This window comes from Thermobia domestica, chromosome 9 (genome assembly GCF_964235325.1).
Source record: "Thermobia domestica chromosome 9, izTheDome1.hap1.1, whole genome shotgun sequence".
Taxonomy (NCBI): Eukaryota; Metazoa; Arthropoda; class Insecta; order Zygentoma; family Lepismatidae; genus Thermobia; species Thermobia domestica.
Genome location: NC_137462.1, coordinates 75,214,388 through 75,237,664, shown reverse-complemented (window position 1 = coordinate 75,237,664; position 23,277 = coordinate 75,214,388). Strand labels below are relative to the sequence as shown.

The 23,277-nt window shown below is 35.9% G+C and overlaps 1 protein-coding gene across 1 annotated transcript; it reads right to left on the bottom strand.

The window, feature by feature from the left end:
• Positions 1 to 739: 739 nt before the first annotated feature.
• On the bottom strand, positions 740 to 2,101 carry LOC145660885 (ionotropic receptor coreceptor Ir76b-like). The gene has a single exon (XM_081726315.1). It carries the CDS (start codon positions 2,099 to 2,101, stop codon positions 740 to 742), a length of 1,362 nt encoding a protein of 453 aa, XP_081582441.1.
• Between the last annotated feature and the right edge of the window lie 21,176 nt (positions 2,102 to 23,277).

Genomic DNA, 23,277 nt, shown 5'->3' with positions numbered 1-23,277 from the left:
AAATAGAAAGTTCCTCTTGTACACCTTAGTGAATGATATAAATGATTGTCCAATATAAAATTTACATGGTCAACTTTGAATACTCTTAAAAATTACCATATAGGGAAAGTACAACATAGTCTGATCGTTGACCTATGAGGATAAATTAGACTGTAGAGTAGAGTAGATTTTGAGTTTAACGTCCCTTTTCAGCAGCGAGGCTATATGAGACGTGGACCTACTGATTAACGTGGAATCCGAACCACATGAGCTCCCGCCGGGAATCGAACCCGGGCCTCCCACGCCAAAATTAGACTGTATATATATATATATCTACATAGTAGTATATTAATTATCCACCTTTAGACGAACTGATTAAATAAATTGCATATGAAATAAGTAAGTAATAATATCATAATAAGTAATAATAAGAAATAATAATATTAAATGTAATAAATAAGCATTCCAAATACAAACTAACTTTGATATTAAGCATTACCTAAACAGCGTAATACCACCTATCTTAGACCTCTTTCTTTAACTGTAGTTTAACTTCTGTGCACTCAAGAATGTTGTTTTCAATAATAAACACTATTAGGACTGGTTTAATATGAGGTCCATATATGATCCCAATCGAAGTGGTCAATTTAACTGTATTCCAAATTTAGTTGCACATTTGAAATTTTCGTAGTTGAATATATTAAAAATCCTCATATCAGAAAAAGAACAACAGAGAACTCATTTCTATACAACCAAAGGCTCATCTAACTTTGTGACGTATATCAATAAAGACTTTCTCAGATCTTTTGAAGTGAAATCTGTGTCTGGTAACTATTTTCGGACGAACAACCGTTTGCAACTTAAATACACTAAGGTTTACTTTACGATAGTTTGTGTTATGTAAGTGAAACCACAAGAATTCGTGCACAAAAACGAGAGAAGCAGTTAACAATCCAAATATTACAATAAGAAAAGTTCCATAAAGGTGACTGAGAGAAAGAATAACATTTTCATTTTGACTATTGAGATCTTGAGTAAAGTCAAAATTTGAATAAATACCAAGTGAATAATCTTTCTCCAGTTTCTCAATTATTCCAGCATCAAGACATTGTGCAATTATTTTATTAAAATTATTTTGTAATGGAGATCCTTTCGGAAGTATCATAAGAGTTTTTGAAGACATTATAGTCTCTTTCGCAACATGTATCATCTTTGTAGCTGTTTTTGGTATCTTATTAGCTATGATATATTGCAAAACTAATTTGTCTGTAGCCACCGAATAGTTTCTGTATACTAGTACTTCATTCACCTCATTCTCAATGTCATTTCTTGTAATCCATTGATCATACACTGCTGTTGCTATTGGATCATCGGGATCTTTGTAGAAATTCCTCATCGGATTAACTCCTCCAAATGCAATATTAGCTGCAAGTAGCTCTTCTGCAGATTCAATCTCTAATTGGTATTTTGGATTGGTTAGAAAACTAATCAAAGAACCTTTATACACCGTTGTAATTACTAAAGTATATAAAAGTAAGAGACACAACACTAATCGCAATAAATGAGATTGTGGCTCTTTAGTTGACATTCCTAGAAACACTGCTACAGAAAACAGTCCAGGGAAACCAGTTGTATTCATGAATTGAGCATCAATATTGGAGAAAAACTTCCGGATTATTAGTAATAAAATATTACAGAAGATAAACACAGTCAATATTGCTAACCACGTGTAAGTTTCAAATGGAAAAAATATATTCATCCAACTCGGGTAGAATCCAGCTGCTGGTACAGCCCATACTATTTCTTGAGTAACAACTCCTATTGTGGGGTCAAAGTATTTGTACCATTCGAAATTTCTGGTGAAAGCACCAATTCCGATATCTACTTTATTATGATATACATGGCCTAATACACGAGAGAAATTATTATGGAACGTTTTATTGTCCCAGCGGATATTCTCGACCGGTACGAAAGGCTTTGGTTGAAAATTCATTTTACTCCCTATAATCCTGATAAGTTTTCCCTCAATTCCACTTACTCTTGTGCTGTTGTCGTCATTTTGCTTTAAAATAACTTGAGGAGCAATTTCAGCCGTACCTACAACTAACGGACAACCACCCATATTTCTAGTTTTATCAGGAAAAATAGAAGTCCTCTCTCTGTGAATTCCTTGGCATGTGTTTAACAGTCGTACACGAATAGCTTTGCCACACTGTCCTTCAAAGTTAAACAGGTATGTATATAACATTATATTACTTGCACTATTATTATCCGGTCGTCCCATTAGCACTACGTCTACTATTTTGTTATTATAAAATGTAGTAAATATTTCATTTAAACTTTTCAGAGAAACAGTGTCTGTTAAAATAACAACGTATCTCCCTCGTGGGTTCCAAAAAACCTGTGTAGATGATGTCAATGTATACCCACTCTTTGCTATTATCAGGTAATTCGTGAAAAGTTCAAGATATTGTATAACATCTGTTGTAAATAGAGAACCTACATGGATATTTACAAGAGTCAATTCTGACGAAAGTTTGTTCAAAATGTTATCAATTAAAATATTGCTATCTTCGCTGTCAAACATTACAAGTAGAGTATTATTCATATTTCCAAGATTAATAAGAGTATATAAACAGTTTGTAATCATGACATTATAATCAACATCACGTCTTATGCTGTCCATGAAAGCAGTAGTCGTTACCACTAAGAGATGACTTATCAAGATATATTCTGGTTTCATGATGCTACGACACAGGAACCGTAGTGAATACCTGGAAAATGAAAGCAAAATTTGAATGAGTATTGTCCTAAAGTTAAAATTAAGATTTAAAGGTATTGTACACCAAATAGTCTCTTAGTATATCTGTTAGTTCCTAATTTTCTTTACAATGAAAAATCAATAAGCAAGTAAACATTATGTTCATTAGGAGTAAAATTACATAAGCCATTTGAGCGCTTTTCTTTTCACTAGGAAAGAATAAAATGTCATTTCTTAGGTTTATCTGGTATAAATATACTCTACAGATTAATGAAACTGGTCTCTTATTGTGTATCAAACTTTCATCTGTAAGGAAAATATTAAGAAAGGATTCGTTTTGAAATAGAGAATTCATTTTTTTTTTTGTTTAATTTTAAAATAAAACCCTATTCGGCTAGCTCTTATTCTTGTAATATAATGTGGAAGTATTTACGAAATCCCCTACTGCAACTGTAGTCCCCTACTAGCATAGGTAATTTCAGTTATAGGATATCTCTCAGAAATACTAGTTCCATCCACTTCAAGACAGTATCAAGTCAAGATAAACGAACGCACCATTCTCAGTACATCCCTATTTGGGTTCTAGAAGGCACGTTGTCGCCTTCTTTATCCACTTGCTGAAATCCGAACACAATACTATGAACAGTTTCGTCATCACTCAAAATTTGACATCCTGGGTTCGTTAAATTGTACTGGAACAATTTGATTATATCATTTTAGTGCAACAAGGAATTTTCTCAATGATGTTCTGCAGGTCTTCAATTGGAGAATTCTTAATGTCAGCTTCAGTTTCTTTGTCAATTTCCTTTCACCAATCAACCAAGTGAATTTGTGGTGGACAAACTCCGTGTGCGTGAGTTTCCTCGAAGTTATCCCGTTTCCTCCCACTTTCTTCATTCCACCATTTCATTCATTACTCATCATCACCGTTTCCTTAAGCCTAACCGGCATTATCATGGGACGTAAAACTCAAAGATTTAATTTCATTTTCTTTCCTTTCATCAATATATTTTTAATTTATCTTTTCCTGATACCGATTCGGACAACATAATTCTGGTCTATTTCTTACGGTTTTGCTGTTATACTTCTGATTCCGTTTGGACAAATAGCTGAATGAAGAGAAGCTTGCTATAAAGCTTCCATTACTTGTGAATAGCATATCTTGGAAGTCCAAAATAAAATAAAATCTCTAACGTAGTGCTTTATTATGCCTTGAAATTTAAAGATGAACTGTCTATATGATATGGGTAAGATGTCTTGTACAATTACCACATTTTAAAAAAAAATAACTGGTGCAAATATATAGTTACCATTCAACTAAACCATTAAGAATAATAGTCACAACAATATACATGACTGCAGGTGTATATCTCTAAAATGTTTTTCTTAAGCAAATAGATAGAAAACCAATCATATACAAAATAATGTTCTTACTTCTCTGAAATTTGAAAATATTCTGATAAGTTTTGATAACTAGTTTGAAGACTTCAGACTAAAGTTGAATGAAGTAATAAAGTAAGTACTGAAAGAACATCCAAATGCTACTAAAACTATCTTGAGAAGCGATGTACAGATGTCTTTACTATTGTGAACATAACACAGCATAATTCATTTCATAGATTCAATGTCGTAGCACAGAACATTAATCAATAACGCAAAACAATACGTTACTTAAGCGAGTTTTAATGTATGTTCTCACATTATATCAACGCTCTTTCAAATGCTCTTAGGAGAAATGTTCAGATCAAGCCAATGAGGCCTTTATGATATCATTACAGTATTTTCAGTAAATGCTTTTAGTGCACGATAATGGAATGCTTTCAAATTAATTGAGGTTGCTATGGTAAATTTATTTGCTTTGAAACTTCAAAGAATGGCTTCCCACGAGTGGAAATAATTAGCAGATTTTCTGCTCCTAGACATGTTGCTTGGGAAAAGATTAGGTGAAGGCAGCTTGGATCGAAAAACCGTATTATTTTGTGAAATGGTACTATTTGTAGTAAAGTAATCAGATAAATTGAATTTGAACGCAGCTTGAAAATAAACTTATAAACTTAATTTTTTTAAATTGTGATTAAGAAATAAGGCTATGTTCAACACTTACAGTGCGATAGAAATTCTCTATACAATAGCGTGAAATATTTCTTTCGAAAATAGTATGAAAACCATTTATTCCCTACAACTCGAACTTCATCCAGAAGTTTGTTATTCTCTGGTCCCAAGGCATAAGTTGATATGTTACATTTTGGCCAAAATGGCTTTTTTGTACCAAGATGGTCCCCATAGTCGTCTCTATCTTGTGGCAAAATCTGGTGAGTCTACATATAAAATTAGCGGAGATATGGGGCAATGTCAATTACTGATATGTCATTTTTTTAAAATTTTATTGTGGCAGAACTTGATATGTCTGACAACATACTTTTTAGGGAAATTAAGGTAAAATTTTCCCCAGGGCAGAACCTGATATATGTTCAATTTTCTTGATTTTTAAATGACGCAATTACACAAAGTTATTAACAATGGAGAAAAATATCCGACTAGTTGTTTTGTTAAAGATAGAATCGGCTACATAAAAAGACGTTGGCTGTTTCGATTATATAACAGAGAAATATAAGCCTTTTGTTTCCAGTTTGTAGACGCAATTGCGGACTATACTTTTATTAATATTTTTCTCTTTTAAAAAATAACTGAAAAAGAGTAACAGTATTCTTCGGCTTTTTTTTTTTAGTTCTTCAGAGAAACAGTGCGCATTAAACAGGACAGCTCACATTTTACTTTTTATCACCAACCTGATTTCATTAAAATATGAAAATGGACGATGATGGAATTCTGGCTATTTTAGAAGATTCGGGAAGCAAGTACGAGATGCATTTTGATAGTATTTCGTCAGATTATACTTTTCAGATTAAGAAGAAAAGAAACAGGACAGCAGGGTTAAGAAGAGAAATGGAAACCAATTGTGCGGGACATCAGATCAATTGAAGTCGAAAGGACACAGCAATGGTCCTGAACTTTGTAATAACCTGTTTTCCGTTCCGATGGCTAGTGCAGGGACGTCAGATCAATTAAAGTCAGGTTGAGACAACAGTGATCTCGTACTCGGTAATGACTTGTTCTCTACTCTGGCAAGTAGTGGGCGACTACAAATGAAGAAGGCTAAAGATTCTGGAAAGGAATATGTTACAAAAAGAAAGAAACCACTGAATGCTAAAGTGTTTTCACCACTATCGTTCTGTTGTAGATTGTCTTGTGTAACGAAAATAAGTGAACAGCAGAAGGAAAAGCTTTTTTCAGTCGTTTTGGGATTTAGGAGATACTAAAGTGCAAGATCAATATTTAACAGATTGTTTAAGTATTGTCAATAAAGCTGTCACCCGAACAGGTCGGGGTAAAAGTGACTTGAACCTAATCGGTTGATTACAGTGAAATATTATCTTCACTACAAAGAAAGGAGTGTGTAAGAAACGGTTTATAAATACGTTTTCAATTGGTAGAAAGAAACTATACGTTATTATTCACAAAAAGCGATCATCTAATACAGGAATAATACAGCCTGATGCAAGAGGACATCATGTACCAGGAAATAAGAAAAGCATTGAGGAGAGGGAAGCTGTCGAATCCCATATCAAATCTTTTCCTTTATATGAGAGACATTATAGTAGCAGACATACCTCAAAGCAATATCTGCTTCCCAACTTAAATTTATCAAAGATGTATTCTTTGTACAAGGATGAATGCATTTTACAGTCTCGAAAGCCAGTTGGCGAGACCTTTTATAGGGAAGTTTTACGTTCATAAAATGTATCTTTCAAGAAACCGTCGGTAGATACATGCAAAACTTGTGATGGATTCCATGTTTCCATTCGGAGTTCAACAAGCGTTGAGAAAAAATCTGAACAGGAGAAACAGCTGAATGCTCACCAAGAAGAATCAAATTCAAATTTATTGTATGAGAAAAAGAAAGAAGATAAGTTGCTTGCCAAAACGAGGGTCGATACACAAACCATCGCATTCGATTTACAGCAGTGTCTCCCAACACCTTCCTTGTCCTCGAATGTGGCTTTCTATAAACGACAGTTATGGACGTACAATTTAACTGTGCATAAGATGAAAGAAGATATATGTTTTTGCTTTATGTGGCATGAAGCTATTGGAGGACGTGGGTCTAATGATATAGCTTCATGTATATACTATTATTTACAAACAGTGGGCTCGGAAGTGAATCATGTAATTTTGTACTCGGATTCGTGTTGTGGTCAAAACAGAAATTCAAACATGTGTGCAATGTTATCCTATGCAGTTAATACTATCGATAATATTTCGGTAATTGATCACAAATTCATGATTCCTGGGCATTCACATTTAGAATGCGATTCAGATCAAGCGAGGATCGAGCGTGCAAAACAATACGTCGATATTGAATTACACATTCCACGAGATTGGTTTCAATTTGCGAAATCTGTTCGTCGGAAAAAGAACTTGAAAGTATTTGAAATGAATCGAGAAAATTTCTTTAAATTTTCCGAGCTTTCCTTCAAGGAATTGGTTCGAAGATCCAAAGATAATATCGGACAAGATATAAAATGGCTCCAGATTCGCTGGATGCAGTACAAAAAGTCGGCTCCATTTGGCGTTGTTCTCATCAAGGATTCTGTGGATGAAACTGCTCCTTTCCGAGAAATAGATCCGAGGGGAAACAAGAGAGGACGTACTGTGTTGCCGACATTAAGTTTGTTATATCACGGGATCCTACCACTATCATTGAAGAAAAAACAAGACCTCCTGAGTCTTTTTCCTCTATAACAAGTGAATAGCAATTTGAGCTCAAGATGGTGCGGCACAACAGAAACATTACAAAAATATCTTATTTGTAGAGGATCTGAAAGTACTCATTTGAAGAAACATCTACAGTTTCTGGTAACTGATTATAAGTACTGACAATTCGTTTAGAGGGGACCTTTGGACAGTATTTACCCTCGCCGCTTAAGTGTAAAAGAGATCACTAGACCGTGTTCTTCCAACGTGTGTACGAAAATTGATCTGACATAATAACTGTTCACATGATATATGGACATTTACAATTTTATGCAAAAATATTAGGTCAGAAATTTTGTTTCTCACTTGGGGAGGTTTGATATTGAGGGATTTTAAAACGTCATTTTTTGGAAGTGTTCCAAGGTGAGGTACTCGGTAGGATAAATGGCAAAAAGAAATTTATTACAAAATTTATTTTTTTAAATGAGTAGGGCAGGCCATAGACCAGGTAGGAGAACAGTACTCAATAGTGGGAGCGACATATATGACTTGAAGAATAAGCTTAAGGAAGTAGGATTTTTTTTCAGTGAAGCGATAAAGGAGTCTCACTTTTCTCATAGCAGTACAAGATATTGTGCTTATATGATCCGCAGAAGCAAGGTTACTGTCAAGACACCTAGATCTCTTAAAGAGGTGACACTATTTATGTTCCTATGACCAATTTTGTAAATGTGGTTTATAGGTTCCTTTTTCAGAGAAATCATAAGAGAAGCACATCTTTCCATGTTTAAACTAAGTTTCCAGGAATTACACCAGTTGAGAAGAATTGAAGCATCAAATTGAAGGGAAAGCATCGTACTCTGATTGAACTTGTTAGTAGAGTTTGCAACCGTCAGCAAACAGAAGAATATTCGTGGACCTGTTTGTGAACAAAGAAGGCAGATCATCCATATATAGTAGGAATAGAAATGGAGCCAGAACACTACCTTCAGGAACTCCAGAAGTTACGGAAAAAAGTCTGAAAAGTAACTGAAACTGAAACTCATTGTGTCCTATTACCGAGATAGATTTGTAGAAGACTAAGTAATTTACCATATATATACATTGAGTCTAGAATTGAGTTTATATATAAGAAGATGGTATGGAAGAGAATCGAAAGACTTAGACGGGTCCAAGTACAAAATGTCGAGTTGAGAATTTTCTGCGATGCTATCCACAGTATCGGACAGAAGAACTGATAAATTAGTAAGAGATTATATTTCCCTGGCAAAAAGCCGTATTGTGAGGAGTTTACAAATGAAGCAACAAATTGAAAGAGCCTGTTTTTGATTATCTTTTCACAAACAAGTGAAAGTGGTGATAATAAAGAAATAGGTCGATAGGAGGACACATCATTTTTACTATTACCAGACTTATAAACAGAAGTGATATTAGCTCTCTTCCAACTGGCGGGAAAAACATTTTCTGCAAAACTTCGATTTAGTAAATCCAAAAGGTGTTTAGAAAGCGAACTGGGAACACTGCGTAAGAAGCAAGTATAGATATTATCTGGCCCTAAGGCGAGTTGTTGGGGCAATGACAAGAGAAAAAAGAGTACTTTGGTCTTTGTGGTACTGGTAGAAGACAAAGACTCAGAACAAACAGGTTGAAGAGAATAGGAGAAGGAACGAGAAGTGGGAGGGGATGAAGCAAAGCTACTAGCAAAATATTCATTAAACACCTTTGCCCTGTCTTCTTCATTTACATAAGCATTTTTGTAGGTCAGTTCTGTCGGTATACGAGAACTATTTCTTCAATTGCTTATTAGGTTCAGGAACGCTTAGGGTGTTTACTTGTATCGATTGTGATGTGTTCAATGTACTCCTCATTCTTTTCATAAGATAGTTACCATGTCTTATAATATCTGTAAAGTTCTTATAAGTATATCCACTGGGGAAATCCTTCCATAGCTTTCTTTTTCTTTTTTCTTTCTATTTTTTCTGCGAAGTATGCACTTTAGTTCCTCATCAAACCATGGGAAAAACTTTGAAGGTCTTTTACAGAAACGCAAAAAAGTCTTTAACTACAGTCTGTATAACGTCAGCAAATAAATCAGCTGCATCGTCAACTGTGCTTGAGGCAAGTAAGCACCATGGAAAAATATGAAGAGCTTGACGTATTCACTCCAAGAGGCCTTTTCCCACTGGGGTAAAGAAGTCACTGATTTTTATCGTTGAAATATTTTGTATTTAGCGTGGGGAAAGAAATACTGAGAGAGTCGTGATCTGATGGAAAAGATTTTAATTTAGGGACCACAACTATTGATTTGTGAGTTGACACATTATAGTCCAGGTTACTAGCGCCTCCAGTAGGGTGAATATTATGCCGTGCTAAGCCAGAACATGTATAAAGTTGTCCCAAAACCAGGAGTTATTATTATTGTTTTTAGAGTGTGGGACACCATATGTGGGGGAAAGTCAGTCAATGGAGAGATTGAAATTTCGAAGAAGAGTTGCACTGCAATCTGCTATGGCGGCAATCATAGAGTCACGACATGCTTCTAGTATGTTTTTGTGTGATCGATAAAAGCAGCCTATGAATTGTTTTGGACCATTCGGAATGTTTATTTCAACCCATAAGATTTCACAGTCCTTAAGCGTGTATAAGTCTTTACGTTCTTTACTTTTTAGTTTAGAGTTCCCCACATTATTACACCACCATCACGAGAACCCCTATCCCGTCTGTATACAGTAAAGTTACCGGAGCATGGCAGTTCACAATCAAGCATATCATCAGTCATCCAAGTTTTAGAAAAAACTAAAGTAATATTCTAGAAATTCAAGTAAATGTATTTTGCAGTCACTTAGTTTGTTTTAAAGGAGCGAACGTTTTGATAACAGACACTGAAGAAAGCGCATGGCTCTCACTGAGTCCCGGATTGAGGTGGACGTCGCCACTGACAAGTAACACTTCACATCGTTGCTGCCGGTCTGACGCTAAACTATACATTTTCGGAAAGCACTAGTCCTAAATAGGATAACTACACAGTGCGACGGTCAGACGTTGCCGCGTTCAGGACTTATGGAGCGTCAAACATTAACATGGGGTTTATGAGAGTTACAGGAAACGAAGAAGAACACAAGGTTTGTGACGTTTGAATCGACGTTGTCTGATTGAGCACTTGTTTGCGTAAGTTAAAGGGTACAATCAATGTGCAAATCGTCGAACAGAGCATGAGAGATGCAAAGAGTGCGCTCACAGTGTGCACACTTGACGAACGGTAGTTCGCCGCACGTGAAGCACACGTCACCTTCGTCGAGGGAGTCAAAGCAGTACTCGTGCGGAGAGATCCACATTCCCGGCTCCTCGTCCAGATAGCCAGCCTTGTGGAAAGCGTACCGGATCAGGTTCTTGAATCGGGGTGCGCTGAACTGGTAGAGTGAAAACGACTGTAGTGCCAGGAATCGATCGCGATGCCAGATATCCATGACACTGTCCATGGCCAGTGTGTCGGTCACAAAGCGTACAAAGGACTTGTACTGACGGAAGAAATGCACATCTAAAGGCTGAATCTTTCCAGTGCAACCACCAGGAATCAGTCTCTTGTGCAACGCAACGTCGGCAGGCTTCAGTGCGTTCGATAGATTGTCGTCCTTGTTCAGAGTCCACGAGTCCAATAGCAAAACGATCTTCTTCCGATCATCAGGCATGCTTGGCCAGAACACTTGCTCGTAGAAGTCCTTAAGGTCGTCCCTGTTCATGTTGGACGTTTTGCCAGCAAATGATTTGATGTTCGGTGGATCTGCAGGCTTGTTTCCCGGAAACTTTCCACTTGGTTCCGACACCAGTACATACATCGGCCGCAGAATCTCTCCGGCCATGGTGATCACGGGCATGATCATGTAGCTGTGGGTTGTTGCGCTCATGGATCCCACAACCGCTCGCACGACTGTTGTTCCTTTGGTACGGAGAGTGCGAGTACTCTGCAACAACTTCTTGAAGCTACTCTGATCTGCATTGGCAACCTGCGTTGGTGGGATGCTTTCGCTTGCAATGAGCTCGCGAGTCGCTAATACGAAAGCATCAGCCTGCTGCTGCAAGTCCAACTCTTTCAGTTGCCAGGTCCTGCCGACCCTGTGGGTGATTGCACGGTCCACGATGTTGTTGCGCTTCTTGAATCTGTACACCCACGACGGTGATGCCTTGAACTTGAGACTCTTGTTAGGGTCCAGTTCATTAGCTGTTTGCCTAGCCCAAATTCGCAACGTTCGATCGTGAATGATAGCAGTGTGCTGTTTCTCCGCGAACATGCCCCGAACTGCCTCATTGATCTCTGCCATCAGCGTCTTCTTGTCATCTTTGCCTTGTGTTGCCCCAAAGTGACGTAGCACGCCAATGTTCCGAATATACCTGAACTGATTCTGCAGAGTCGAGTGGGTAGCACGACCGGTCTTTGTGTTCCAAGGCCTACCTGTTTTTGGATTTACCGTCCAGTAGGCATAGGCTTTTGCCTTGTACTCGCGCCACTGCTCTGGTGTCATTTTGGAGTCTTCTGGAGGCTGATCCTGGAACTTCGGCTTCTTCACAGGAGAGGGCAGGTATTCTGACGCTGATGAGCCAGATGCGGAAGACGTATGAGACTGCTGCGATGACGAAGGCATCTCTGCATCCTCCTGCTCTTGGTCTTCCTCGTCTCCAAAATCCATGTCTCCGTCCCCCTGGTCACCATCACTGTCACCGAAGCCGAGCGTACGAATCTCTTCAACGACTTCCATCCCGCTGGTCAAAAGAGACTTGATGTGTGCCACCATCCTTTGCTCTTCCAAATTTGGATTGCGCTCATTTGTCCCGATCTCGGCCACCAGAGCCCAAACGACCACTTTCGGATCCATCTTACAACGCATACCTAAAAAACACAAAAACAACACAAATGTTAGCACAGAGTACAAATGCAAGACGAATTAGCATGAAATAATACGACTGCTACAACACAAATGTTAGCACAGAGTTCAAATGCAAGACGAATTAGCATGAAATAATACGACTGCTATGGTTACTCTCATAAACCCCATGTTAATGTTTGACGCTCCATAAGTCCTGAACGCGGCAACGTCTGACCGTCGCACTGTGTAGTTATCCTATTTAGGACTACTGCTTTCCGAAAATGTATAGTTTAGCGTCAGACCGGCAGCAACGATGTGAAGTGTTACTTGTGAGCAGAACGATCAGCAGTAGATAGTGCCAACTATTCATAATTTTTTTTTTACCTGAATCTGTCTGCTTGGAAGAGGAAGGTTTCGTAATGGCAGTCCAAAGAGTCTTTGAAAAGAATGATACAGGAAAAGAAAACATCATTTCAGAGCAAGACAGATCAAAAACACAACACTGAGAACCACACTGTTCTTCAGCGTCACACCATAGTGCAGATACAGACAACCAAAACACCCTAACACACGGGTAAACCAGACAAAGACTTAAAAAATATCAGAGTACAACAAAATACCGACACACCACGCTTTACTGACAGTACAGTTCATCTTCGAGCTAAAGGGGGAGGTTTCTTAGACTCTCTCTTACTTTCAAGGTCACACGAGTGGGTTCCTGATTGTCCCGAAAACAAGGAATATAAGGAAGTGCAGTTTGGTCGCAGATAAGACCAAAACCTGCTTTTTCCCTTGTAAAAATCTTCATCCATGAAATGTAAGCATTTTATCTCATAAGACATCCGTATTTATGGTTTGACGCAAAAAAAAAAAAAAAAAAGCGACTCATGATAATGAGAAGCTTCGAAGAAGCTGTGAATATGTTACTTCCAATTCACGTGTATATTTTATGCAAATCGTTTCGAACTGCATATGATTTAATAAATACATAACTAATGAAGAAATAGAAAAGTTGAAGTAGTAATAGTGCAATATCGGACTCCAGAGTGAATAATAAATTCATTTGTCTCTTAACAGTTGATAAAAGTATATATATCAAACAAATCATGTATTTACACTGTTACCATGGATAACCAACTGCAAATTAGAAATTGCAAGTATGCGTATATCTGCAGGAATACAGATTTCTACGGATATATTTTTATTGATTCCGCACAGTTTATGATTATTCCAGTTTACAACTAACGCCAATATGGTTCGTGTAACGACGAACTTTGGTTGAGAAGTGAATAATGCTTCTGAGCTAAAAAGATTTTTAAAAAATCTAATTTTCGACAACCGATTATTGGTTCTATAAATAAATCTCAAGGAAGAAATAACTGAACCATTCGACAGATAGTTGTTTTCTAAATTATAAATTGTTACAAATAGTTGTTTTCTAAATTATAAATTGTTACAAATAACATAGAGGGAATACGGGTAAGCTTGTCTTTCCTTCAAAAGATGACTATTATGAGTCCGAATGTAGTAAGTGTTGAAAGTGTTTACAATTAGTCTGTAGACTCTTTTGGATGTGGTAATATGTGTTGGAAAAGTATTCACTAGTTCAGATTCGAATTTGGGAATGTCGCACTACAGCTGATCGAAGTGGCCCAGATTTTGATTTTTTCCTCCTTCGTTTATTTGAATTGTACAAATATCTTTTTCTTAGTAGCACAAGAATAGCACAAAATTCTGAGCTAGTTAAAATTCAAATTTGAAGATGTTGCACTTCAACTAAATAGATACATCGCAAAGTTGTTAATTATAGCAAGTATTGCAATCACGGCGATTCAAGAAACAAAGAACACAAACAAGAAAGCAATCCATAGTTTGGACAACTACCGTAATTGTAGGTTATGACGTGTAAATTATTGATAGCCTGTAAAACTATATAATTCGAAATATTCAGTATTTACAATAATCATTATATTTACTGCCACATGAATTGAAATTTCTCATGGTATGTTATCATTATATTGCAGAAAATTTCCTTCCATAATTATTTCTAATTTATAATTATAACATGAAAATATTATAACACGAAATCTTCATTATCTGCATTTTTGCAGGAATTGATAACGGCTTCACTGATTTCGTAGCACAAACACTTTCCAACTATAAACAAATATCTTTAATCATAGATTACACTATATTAACTTCGGAACTTTGGATGCAGACCGATATTTTAAAATATGTATACGTTTCGCCGGATTGTCTTAAATTTACTGTGCCAGCATGCTCATTTGTTATGATTCCGTAGTCATTATCTTCAGGATATAGATTATTTATTGAGATTTTTGGCGTAATTGCTGATTTCTTGTTTTACTAAATTATGTATTTTAATTTCAAATTTACAGGAAACAATAGTGTTTGAAATAGTAATGGTAATATTCCTTCAGGGATAACACTCTGCTTAAAGATTCATGATCTTTAGATTACTTTCCGTCATATAATAGCCGGAATATACATGTAAAGAGTAGAGACAAACTTGATTAACTTGAATTTCAATTCATTTTCTACCTCACGATTGAAATTTCATTAACAATTATTTGAATTGAAATTTAAAAAAAAAATCCAAAATGAGTTTTATTTATAGCGATTGTATATTTCAGTTTCATCTTACATAGAAATTCTCCCGTTTGGAGCTTTAAGTCTTCCACTCAACTGAGATTATGCAGCATAAAAGTAAAATTTAAATTCTGTATTTTAGCATTTTTGGTTTCTGCGATTCAGTATGATAAATTTCTTTCAGTGCCTTGGCTATAACATGTTAGTCCTTTTCCCGAGGCACTCAGTGAAAAGTACTAGCGTTTCCATAGTAAAGTGTTTTGTTTATTGGCATGTATATATACGATGTGTGTGTGTGTTATACAGTATATTGATTTTGTAGTATAATTTCTTATTTAAGTGTCTTTTTTATTTTATTGACCTTATTCCGTAGTAGCTTTTCAAACGTTTTCCGCAATACCCGACATCCTGCAAAACATGCAAAAATGGTGCCATTTAGGCATTGGTAACCAGTACAATAGTCCTGATTACCCTCCTTAGGTACAAGAAATTTAAGATCATTTTTGATCATTTTTTGACCTTTTTTATTTTTAGGTAGTTTTTTTTAAATTTGTATTATTTTCAGGTTATTTGTTTAAACATTTTGCGTTTTCTTTTAATATTTTGCGTCATTTTAGGATATTTCATTTTTTTTTTTTTTTTTTAGTTTTGTGTGAGTACTACTTAAAAGAAATTTCTCAGTTAACGTCAATTAAATAGTCGTAGTTTTCGTGATTTACGAGGGATGAAAAGCTAAACAAGCGTGCGTGGTGAAACGTAAGAAGTTCATGTTTATATTTATTTATGTTCGTATAAATAAATATAAAGGGATCATTTTATATGTATACAAACTCCCTCTTGTTTGTTACAATGTCTGATGAAGTCAATATGTTCAGTTAATTGGCGAAACTGTTACACATTTATTATTTTTAAGCTAATATGTTCAGTTAGTTGGCGAAACTGTTACACATTTATTATTTTAAGCCAATATGTTCAGTCAGTTGGCGAAACTGTTACACATTTATTATTTTTAAGCTAATATGTTCAGTTAGTTGGCGAAACTGTTACACATTTATGATTTTTAAGCTAATATGTTCAGTTAGTTGGCGAAACTGTTACACATTTATTATTTTTAAGCCAATATGTTTAGTTAGTTGGCAAAACTGTTACATATTTATTATTTTTAAATGAACGTGGCCTTGTTCAGTGATTTGTGTTTCTAGTTTAAATTATTTAAGATAGCAAAGCTATTAGTCACAGTTAAATTGTGACAGATATAATATGCTTTCCTCAAAATACGTACTTGTTATTGCTCTAGAATTTCAACTATTATTGATGCAAGGTAGATGATACTCAAATATTTTTTAAAAAAGTCGCGAAAGAACTTCAATTACGAATCTTCATTACCGTGCATTGGTCGAAGGTTACCTCCTCAATGCACCAGCAACTTGCTTCTTCTTCAGTACTACCAGAAGTGACGTATTAGAAAAACAAAATTGTCAGTAGATAATATTGATCGGCTTCCGTTTCCACGAATTGTTCTAAGAGGAAATAATTGAGAAGGCAAGAACTACTTAATGACTCATAATAATTATCGAGCAATGTCCTATATCAGAGAACCAAATCTGAAAGTGCTGTTGCCACTGTACTATAATTATAATCATAATATCATGTGGAAAACCTACTCAAAACATAAAGTGGAAGTAATACTACTTTATCTGAGATAATTACTGGTAATAATTCGGGCTTGGAACATAACAATATATGTAAATATTACATTATTCCTATTATGGATGCAAATACAAATATATTATTGTGTCTACTGGTATAACAAATTGTCCTCGTATTTTGAATAGCATATTAATAGCATTCTTATAACGATTGATTTGTCATAACAAACATTTTTTTCTTTCCGGTTTGTATATACAATATACTCAAGATTATCTGGTTCAATGTGACAGATGAGGAGGTTGGATAACAAAATAAGCGTAGTTCTATAATTACTCACTTCTTTCACCACACACGTTATTATAAGCACAATTTTTATACCAAAACTAGCTATTATTCATATTTTCTGACCTCTTAGTACATGCTAGTACTTTATACGAACTTTACTGTATTTTAAAAATTTATTACGGAAAGAGGAAGACAAAGAAAACAAACATTGTACACATTTTAACACGGCCGTCTAACTCACATTTTGCTATGAGAAATGTCTCTGGCAAACAAAATGAAATGTCTGCTGATCTTTCTTGAGCCAACTCTCTCAAAGTAGACATCTGCTTTTCTAACGAACCGCTTAGCATTGTTGTCTGATCTAGATGAAGAGGCCTAATCGTTGCGAAATTAAACCGCTAATTTTACAGTAATTATATGATATCTTCAAATAGATAAAATATAATCAAAATGTGGAACAAGAGCGCGCTAGACAATATTATTTTGAATGAGGGCCCGTTATGACGAGACACCTAGTAGTTTTCCGTTTGCAGCCATTTAGAAATGCGAAAATAAATGCCGGTTTTCTAAACAGCTGGAAAACGAAAACAGATAAGTGAGTCGTAATAACGGTATCTCATGTAAAATAATACTATCTAGCGAGCTCTTGTTCCACTTTTCGATTATCCTCTATCTATTTGAAGATATCACAACATTTCTGTAAAATTAGCGGTTTTCTAATGCTAAACTTTTGTTTCGTTTGAGTTAATAGTTTCATAATGCATATATATGGATGAAATGGCTTAATGACTTATTGATGTCTATTAATTTTCAAAAAAAATTAAGAATATCGATTGTTCTTGACTCATATTGTATATTTTGAAACAGTCAAAACTTAGACAATGACTGAAATAATTATGCCATATACACTGAGAAAAGTACTGATTGTTTATCCATGAACAAACATTCGTTGCTGGTGTGATAAAATCGTACAAGTTTAAAATCAGAAAACTTCGTCAATGTTCTACAAGCAAATATTGCCAATATTTATGTCTGAAAACGAAACTGACTTCTTACTTAGACATTCTTTTGAAAATTTACATTACAATTCTGTATCATGAAATTCTCGTAGCTATATGGTTAGTGTACTAATATTGAACGCGGGAAACCCGGGTTCAGTTGCCGGTGGGAGCTCCTGTGGTTCGGATTCCACGTCGTCTGAAATAGTCTTTGCGCTGAATTGGATGCTAAATTCCAAATCAATCAACCAACCAAAAGTGTCTCAGAGAAAATGAGCGAACTTTTGTAAATGAGTGTACAGCCTTATCTTAAAAAAGCAGTTCATCCATACTACTTTGAAAACATCTGAACTCAAGTTTCTAGATCTTATTTTAAACACTTATTTTGTACGTCTTTTAGACCTTTATTGAAAGTATAATTAATTAAATAATGCTTCTACGGTTCCAAGTAGAAAGCCTGAAAAGAGTGTTAAATAGTGAGGACAAATAAATAAATAAATAAATAAATAGGCCAAGAATTTGTTTACATTTTTTATTTCAAATTAAGTTTCAGCCAACTGCACATCTCATTTGTACAAACTAAATTTCGTTAAAATTATTGTTACTTCATGAATCAAATATATAGTTGAACAGAATGTAAATAAAGATAAAGTTCTTACTCTTTTCCTGGCCAACATAGTTTTATACAGTAAAACCTGCCTTCAACGGACCCTTTATTAAACGGAAAACGGTCTTAAACGAAAATATTTTTGGTTTAAAATTTGAATTTTGGAGTAAAAAAGTGTAAAGATCCCTTCGTCAAGTGAAAACTGTGTTAGGCGGACAACGGAAAACAAAATCAACCTTTAACGGAAAATTCTGAGCTCCGGACTACAGCGTTTAGAATTTTTTAGACATCCTGTGAGAGGGCAAACATGCATTACAGTGTTTGCTATAAATTATTAGTTCTTTTGTTAAATCTTTCAGGACAGTATTGACCTTCCCGAAACACTACGTATATTCACCCCCACAATTTTCGGCCAGCCCTATGGAGCAAATCAGCTGCTAGTCTTCTTTGTAGGCGTACTTCTGTTTCGCTTGTGTAGCGACTAGTGACAACCGACAAAAATTAGGAGAAAACTGACAAAACAAGGCTCTGCAAAAAAGGGATTGAGATAATAAAGCAGGAATCATAATGTCTATTACGTGTCGTGAAGACAAGCAGTGAAGGGTTCAGAGAACTTTCAGAGCTCAAGAGAAAACTTTTCTGTGTCCTGAAATATAACGCATCCTAAAACATATAATGCATCTTGACCTGACGTTAAGGAAAAACTCACGTGCAGAACATTTGAGAGAAGTATGTCATTGTTTCTCGTTTGGGCTTTCTGATCCCCACTCTCCTGGGCCCCTTTCTCTTCTCCCTTGCTCTCAGAAGGAATGATTCCGAAATCTCAATACTAGATTGAAGGAAACAAAAAGTTCCTTGACAAACGTTTGCAACCAATACTCAGAAGTGTACACAAAGCCACAAAAGTATCTCCTCCCCCTAAGCGCTCTAATTCCATTACTTGGGGTCCATGTCTTTCGCAGTTGTGAGAACGCCTAGACAGATGCAACCCGACTTACATGTAACATTTCGCGGCACTGACAGCAGTTGGTAGACCTGAGTCAAGTCTGCATGGAAGTAAAATTGTGAGTAGATGACGCATGAAACATTTCTCGATTCTGAGATCAATCTCTCTGGTTCAGAGTGTGTTGTCAAATGAACATCATATCTTAATCTCAATATTACTATGTATGTAATGTATTTTTTAATTATATACTGTATATTCAAAGAAATAAAAACGCTGATCACATGTGAATCAGAAAATGCTTGAAAGTAGCTGAAAATATCAAATCTAGAACAACTGCTGGAAATAACTTAGTAAATGATTGCCTCCATTAAGAGACCTTCTCCAATTCTCCTCATTCCAACGTCATTTTCTTTCTGGAGGAGAGAAGATCTTGCTTGTCACACAGGGTATGCATTGAAATTGAAATTGAAACAGAAACACTTAAAAAAGCTTCAGCCTGGTCGGTATTCGAACCCGGATCCACCAAATAGAAGCCCAATGTGCTAACCACTCACCCACCGCGCCATTTAAACTTCCACCCACACTAGTACCTAGTTAAAGTCGTTTCATGGAAAAATATAAACAAGATACTCAAATATAAGAAAAACAAACAAATATAAACAAAATATAATAAAAATATAAACAAGAAAATATAAGCAACTTGTGTGAGTGTCTTAATGACTTACTCGAGATTTCCTTGTTTAACTTAAATACGAGTTATATAGACGTTCCTCAATGAGGAAAATATCACGAAATGTTCTTCAAGTTGAGCCTACGTCATCGGGAGAGCCGTAACTTGTGGAGGGCTAACTACTCCCCAAAGAAGCTCCCCGCCGTTCTAGGGGGGCAATTTTGAGATAAAATTTTCTTACTCCATATACGATAGGAACATGAAATTAGAAATGAAGCATCAAATAGGGTCGCTACATTACATATACAAAACAGCACACAAAAGGTAAATAGAACAAAAATGAGTCGTGGACCCATTTCAGTAATAGTTATTCGTATGGCTTTGAGATTTATCAATATTGTCGCATTAATAATTTTGTCATGTATGGAACAGGTCCAGGGAGTAACCAACGGAACCGCAGATTTTGCCGTGCGGCAAGGTCCACAGCCTCCAGGGGCCCATAAAGATTAAGGAAAAGTTGGAGAGAGGGGGCCCAATAATTAGAAAATCAACCTTTTCTAGGGAGGCCAATAAGCTTATTAATTCTTGCACCCCGAAAAGAATCTAAGTTACGACGCTGGTCATCAATTGCAGGAATGGCTCCGATTTACATTGCATTTCGTCTTTACCATAACTTCTAATTCGCAAGAAAAGACGACAGAAATTTTCACATTGTTTGAATTGTATCAACACGTGTAGAAATAGGCAGTTCCATGTTTATGTCCCATAACTACTAGCTTATTTTCTTATATTAATATGAGGAGTGTGTGGCAAATTGAACCAGTGATACTAGCCGAGTGATCCCGGGCGTTCGGCTTCTGATCATGAGGCGCAATCCGCTAGGGATTCTAATTCCTCTGAAGAGCAAGGTCGGAATTTTAATTGTCCTCAGTATTTCTGTGTTCATGCTCCTGTAGTGTTTGGAATACTTCGGAAGTACATGAGGTGCCAGGAACAAATAATTCTCCGGTTGGGGCGATTTGTTTTAAAAAATTGTGAAAGCAGGAAACTTCCATTGCAGCCACTTAGGTTCAAATCCCGTCGTGGTAATTAGTAATATTTCGGAATGGGAAGATAATGTTTACGTACTTGGTATTGTAATTACGTTATTCCTTTATTATTATTATTATTATTATTATTATTATTATTATTATTATTATTATTATTATTATTATTATTATTATTATTATTATTACAATGGAATGAAAAGTAACATATTAGATGGTATTCATAGAAACAGAAAAGATATAGAGCATGTGAGATGTTTCTTAAGTTTACATAAGAACCCAATAATATTATTACGTTAATGGATTTACAGATAGAATTATCATTTTATGACAAGAAATGAAATATAAAGATTTGTTAGCTGATAACAGTAATGCATTTTATTTCGCCCTTCTTCTAACGTAAGTAGAAAGGTGAGGTGACACCTTAAATAGGATCATTCTCGTGACTAGCGATCCGTATTGAAAGTTCGATCACTATTTGTAATTTGTGCACAGCTACGAACAATTCCTTAGAACTCATTTTTGGCCCATACTACAGCATTAAGGACGTCTTTAGCCCTGATGTGTTCATCAATTCTTGTCGAAACACGTCACTTGCCAAACAGTTACGAAGGTTGATACGGATGACGTAATTTTGTGTTGTTGGCATTTCACCTGTAAAGGAAAATGTCTCAACTCTTAGCCCTAGAGAAATTTAATATTTTTCATGTTCAGCATACATAAAAAGTATCAGTTTTGTAGATTATAGAGTCTTACTGAATTGCCACAGCCGGAATCGAACTCGCGTCCCCAACATTATGAAACTAACGATTAAGCCACTACTCTAAGACATCACTGTTCTGGGAGAAGGAAAAAATTGCGCTGCAGTGAATTCAGTAATTACACACTTTTATGATTCCAGTGTAATAATGCTGAATCTTTCTGATATCACTCATGATAAAATTGTAAAGTATTATGCAGAAAGAATAGTCCAGGGAAGTCAACTTTAAATTGACAACTCATATGTACGGAAGCGCTGCCGTATGCTCTCGCCTCGGGCTCTGATTTTTCACGGCACGGCATTTGACAGATACTTATATTGATTGGAACCTGGTGTTTCAGGGCACTGGATTATTTTTTTAAGTTGATTAATTTAACGAACTTTCCTCAGTACCTTGTTTCCTATTTTCACGCGTTTCGCTCACTTTCACTGTTTTTTCACTAACTCTTTAAGAACAGGGACAAAAAGCAAAAACATGGAGGACAGTAAAAATCGCAAACGCGTTCTTTCCTTGCCTGAAGTAAAACAATAAAATATGGTGAACATGCAATTTTTGGTCTTCCATTTTCTATGTGGTGTCAAATGTAGAATTGGAGTCAGTCAGTGGATCAAATTGATTGAGTTTTCTGAGCTGGTGAGTGGGTCAACAGCATGTCACCCACTGCAGCCCATCGTCCACCGTGACCCACTGCGACGCACCACCCATCTTGACCCACCATTCACTATGACGCATTCTGACCTACCGACCCTCTCTACTCACTGCATTGTACACAACATCTTCAGACATTACAGAATGCCAATGAACCACAAAATTACTCTCCCAAAATATGTTAAATCGCCTACATGTGTGATTTGTTTACATTAAGGTGAGTCTAAAAAGCACTAAAAAAGTAAACTCGAGTCACCAACCGTGTGACTAATGGCCTGGTCTTTTTCCGACTTTGCCACGGAGGCGATGAAAGAGGCGTCCCTTGTAAAGGGATAAATCGTTGAGTTCTTTTTAATTTGGCCAATCAGAGTGCTCTTTTAACTGTATATATGAGACCATAACTGTTTGGGATACGATAAAGTGCGTTCGCCATGTAATTTTACAACAAAATGACGCATGTCTATTTACTTTATTTCATAGGTCTTCCATACTCACATTCTAGTGATCGACGACAGTTACCATCTAAATTCATACAATTATCGCACTCAAGATTTTTTATTTCATGATCTTGAGATAGAGGTTATTCTTGATCCTCGGAGCTCACTTTAGGAATAATTCGTCAGGAAAAATAATATATAATAATAACAGCATGCACATGTCTGGCGATATTTCGTGTTGGCCCCTTTGCGATTCTCCGCT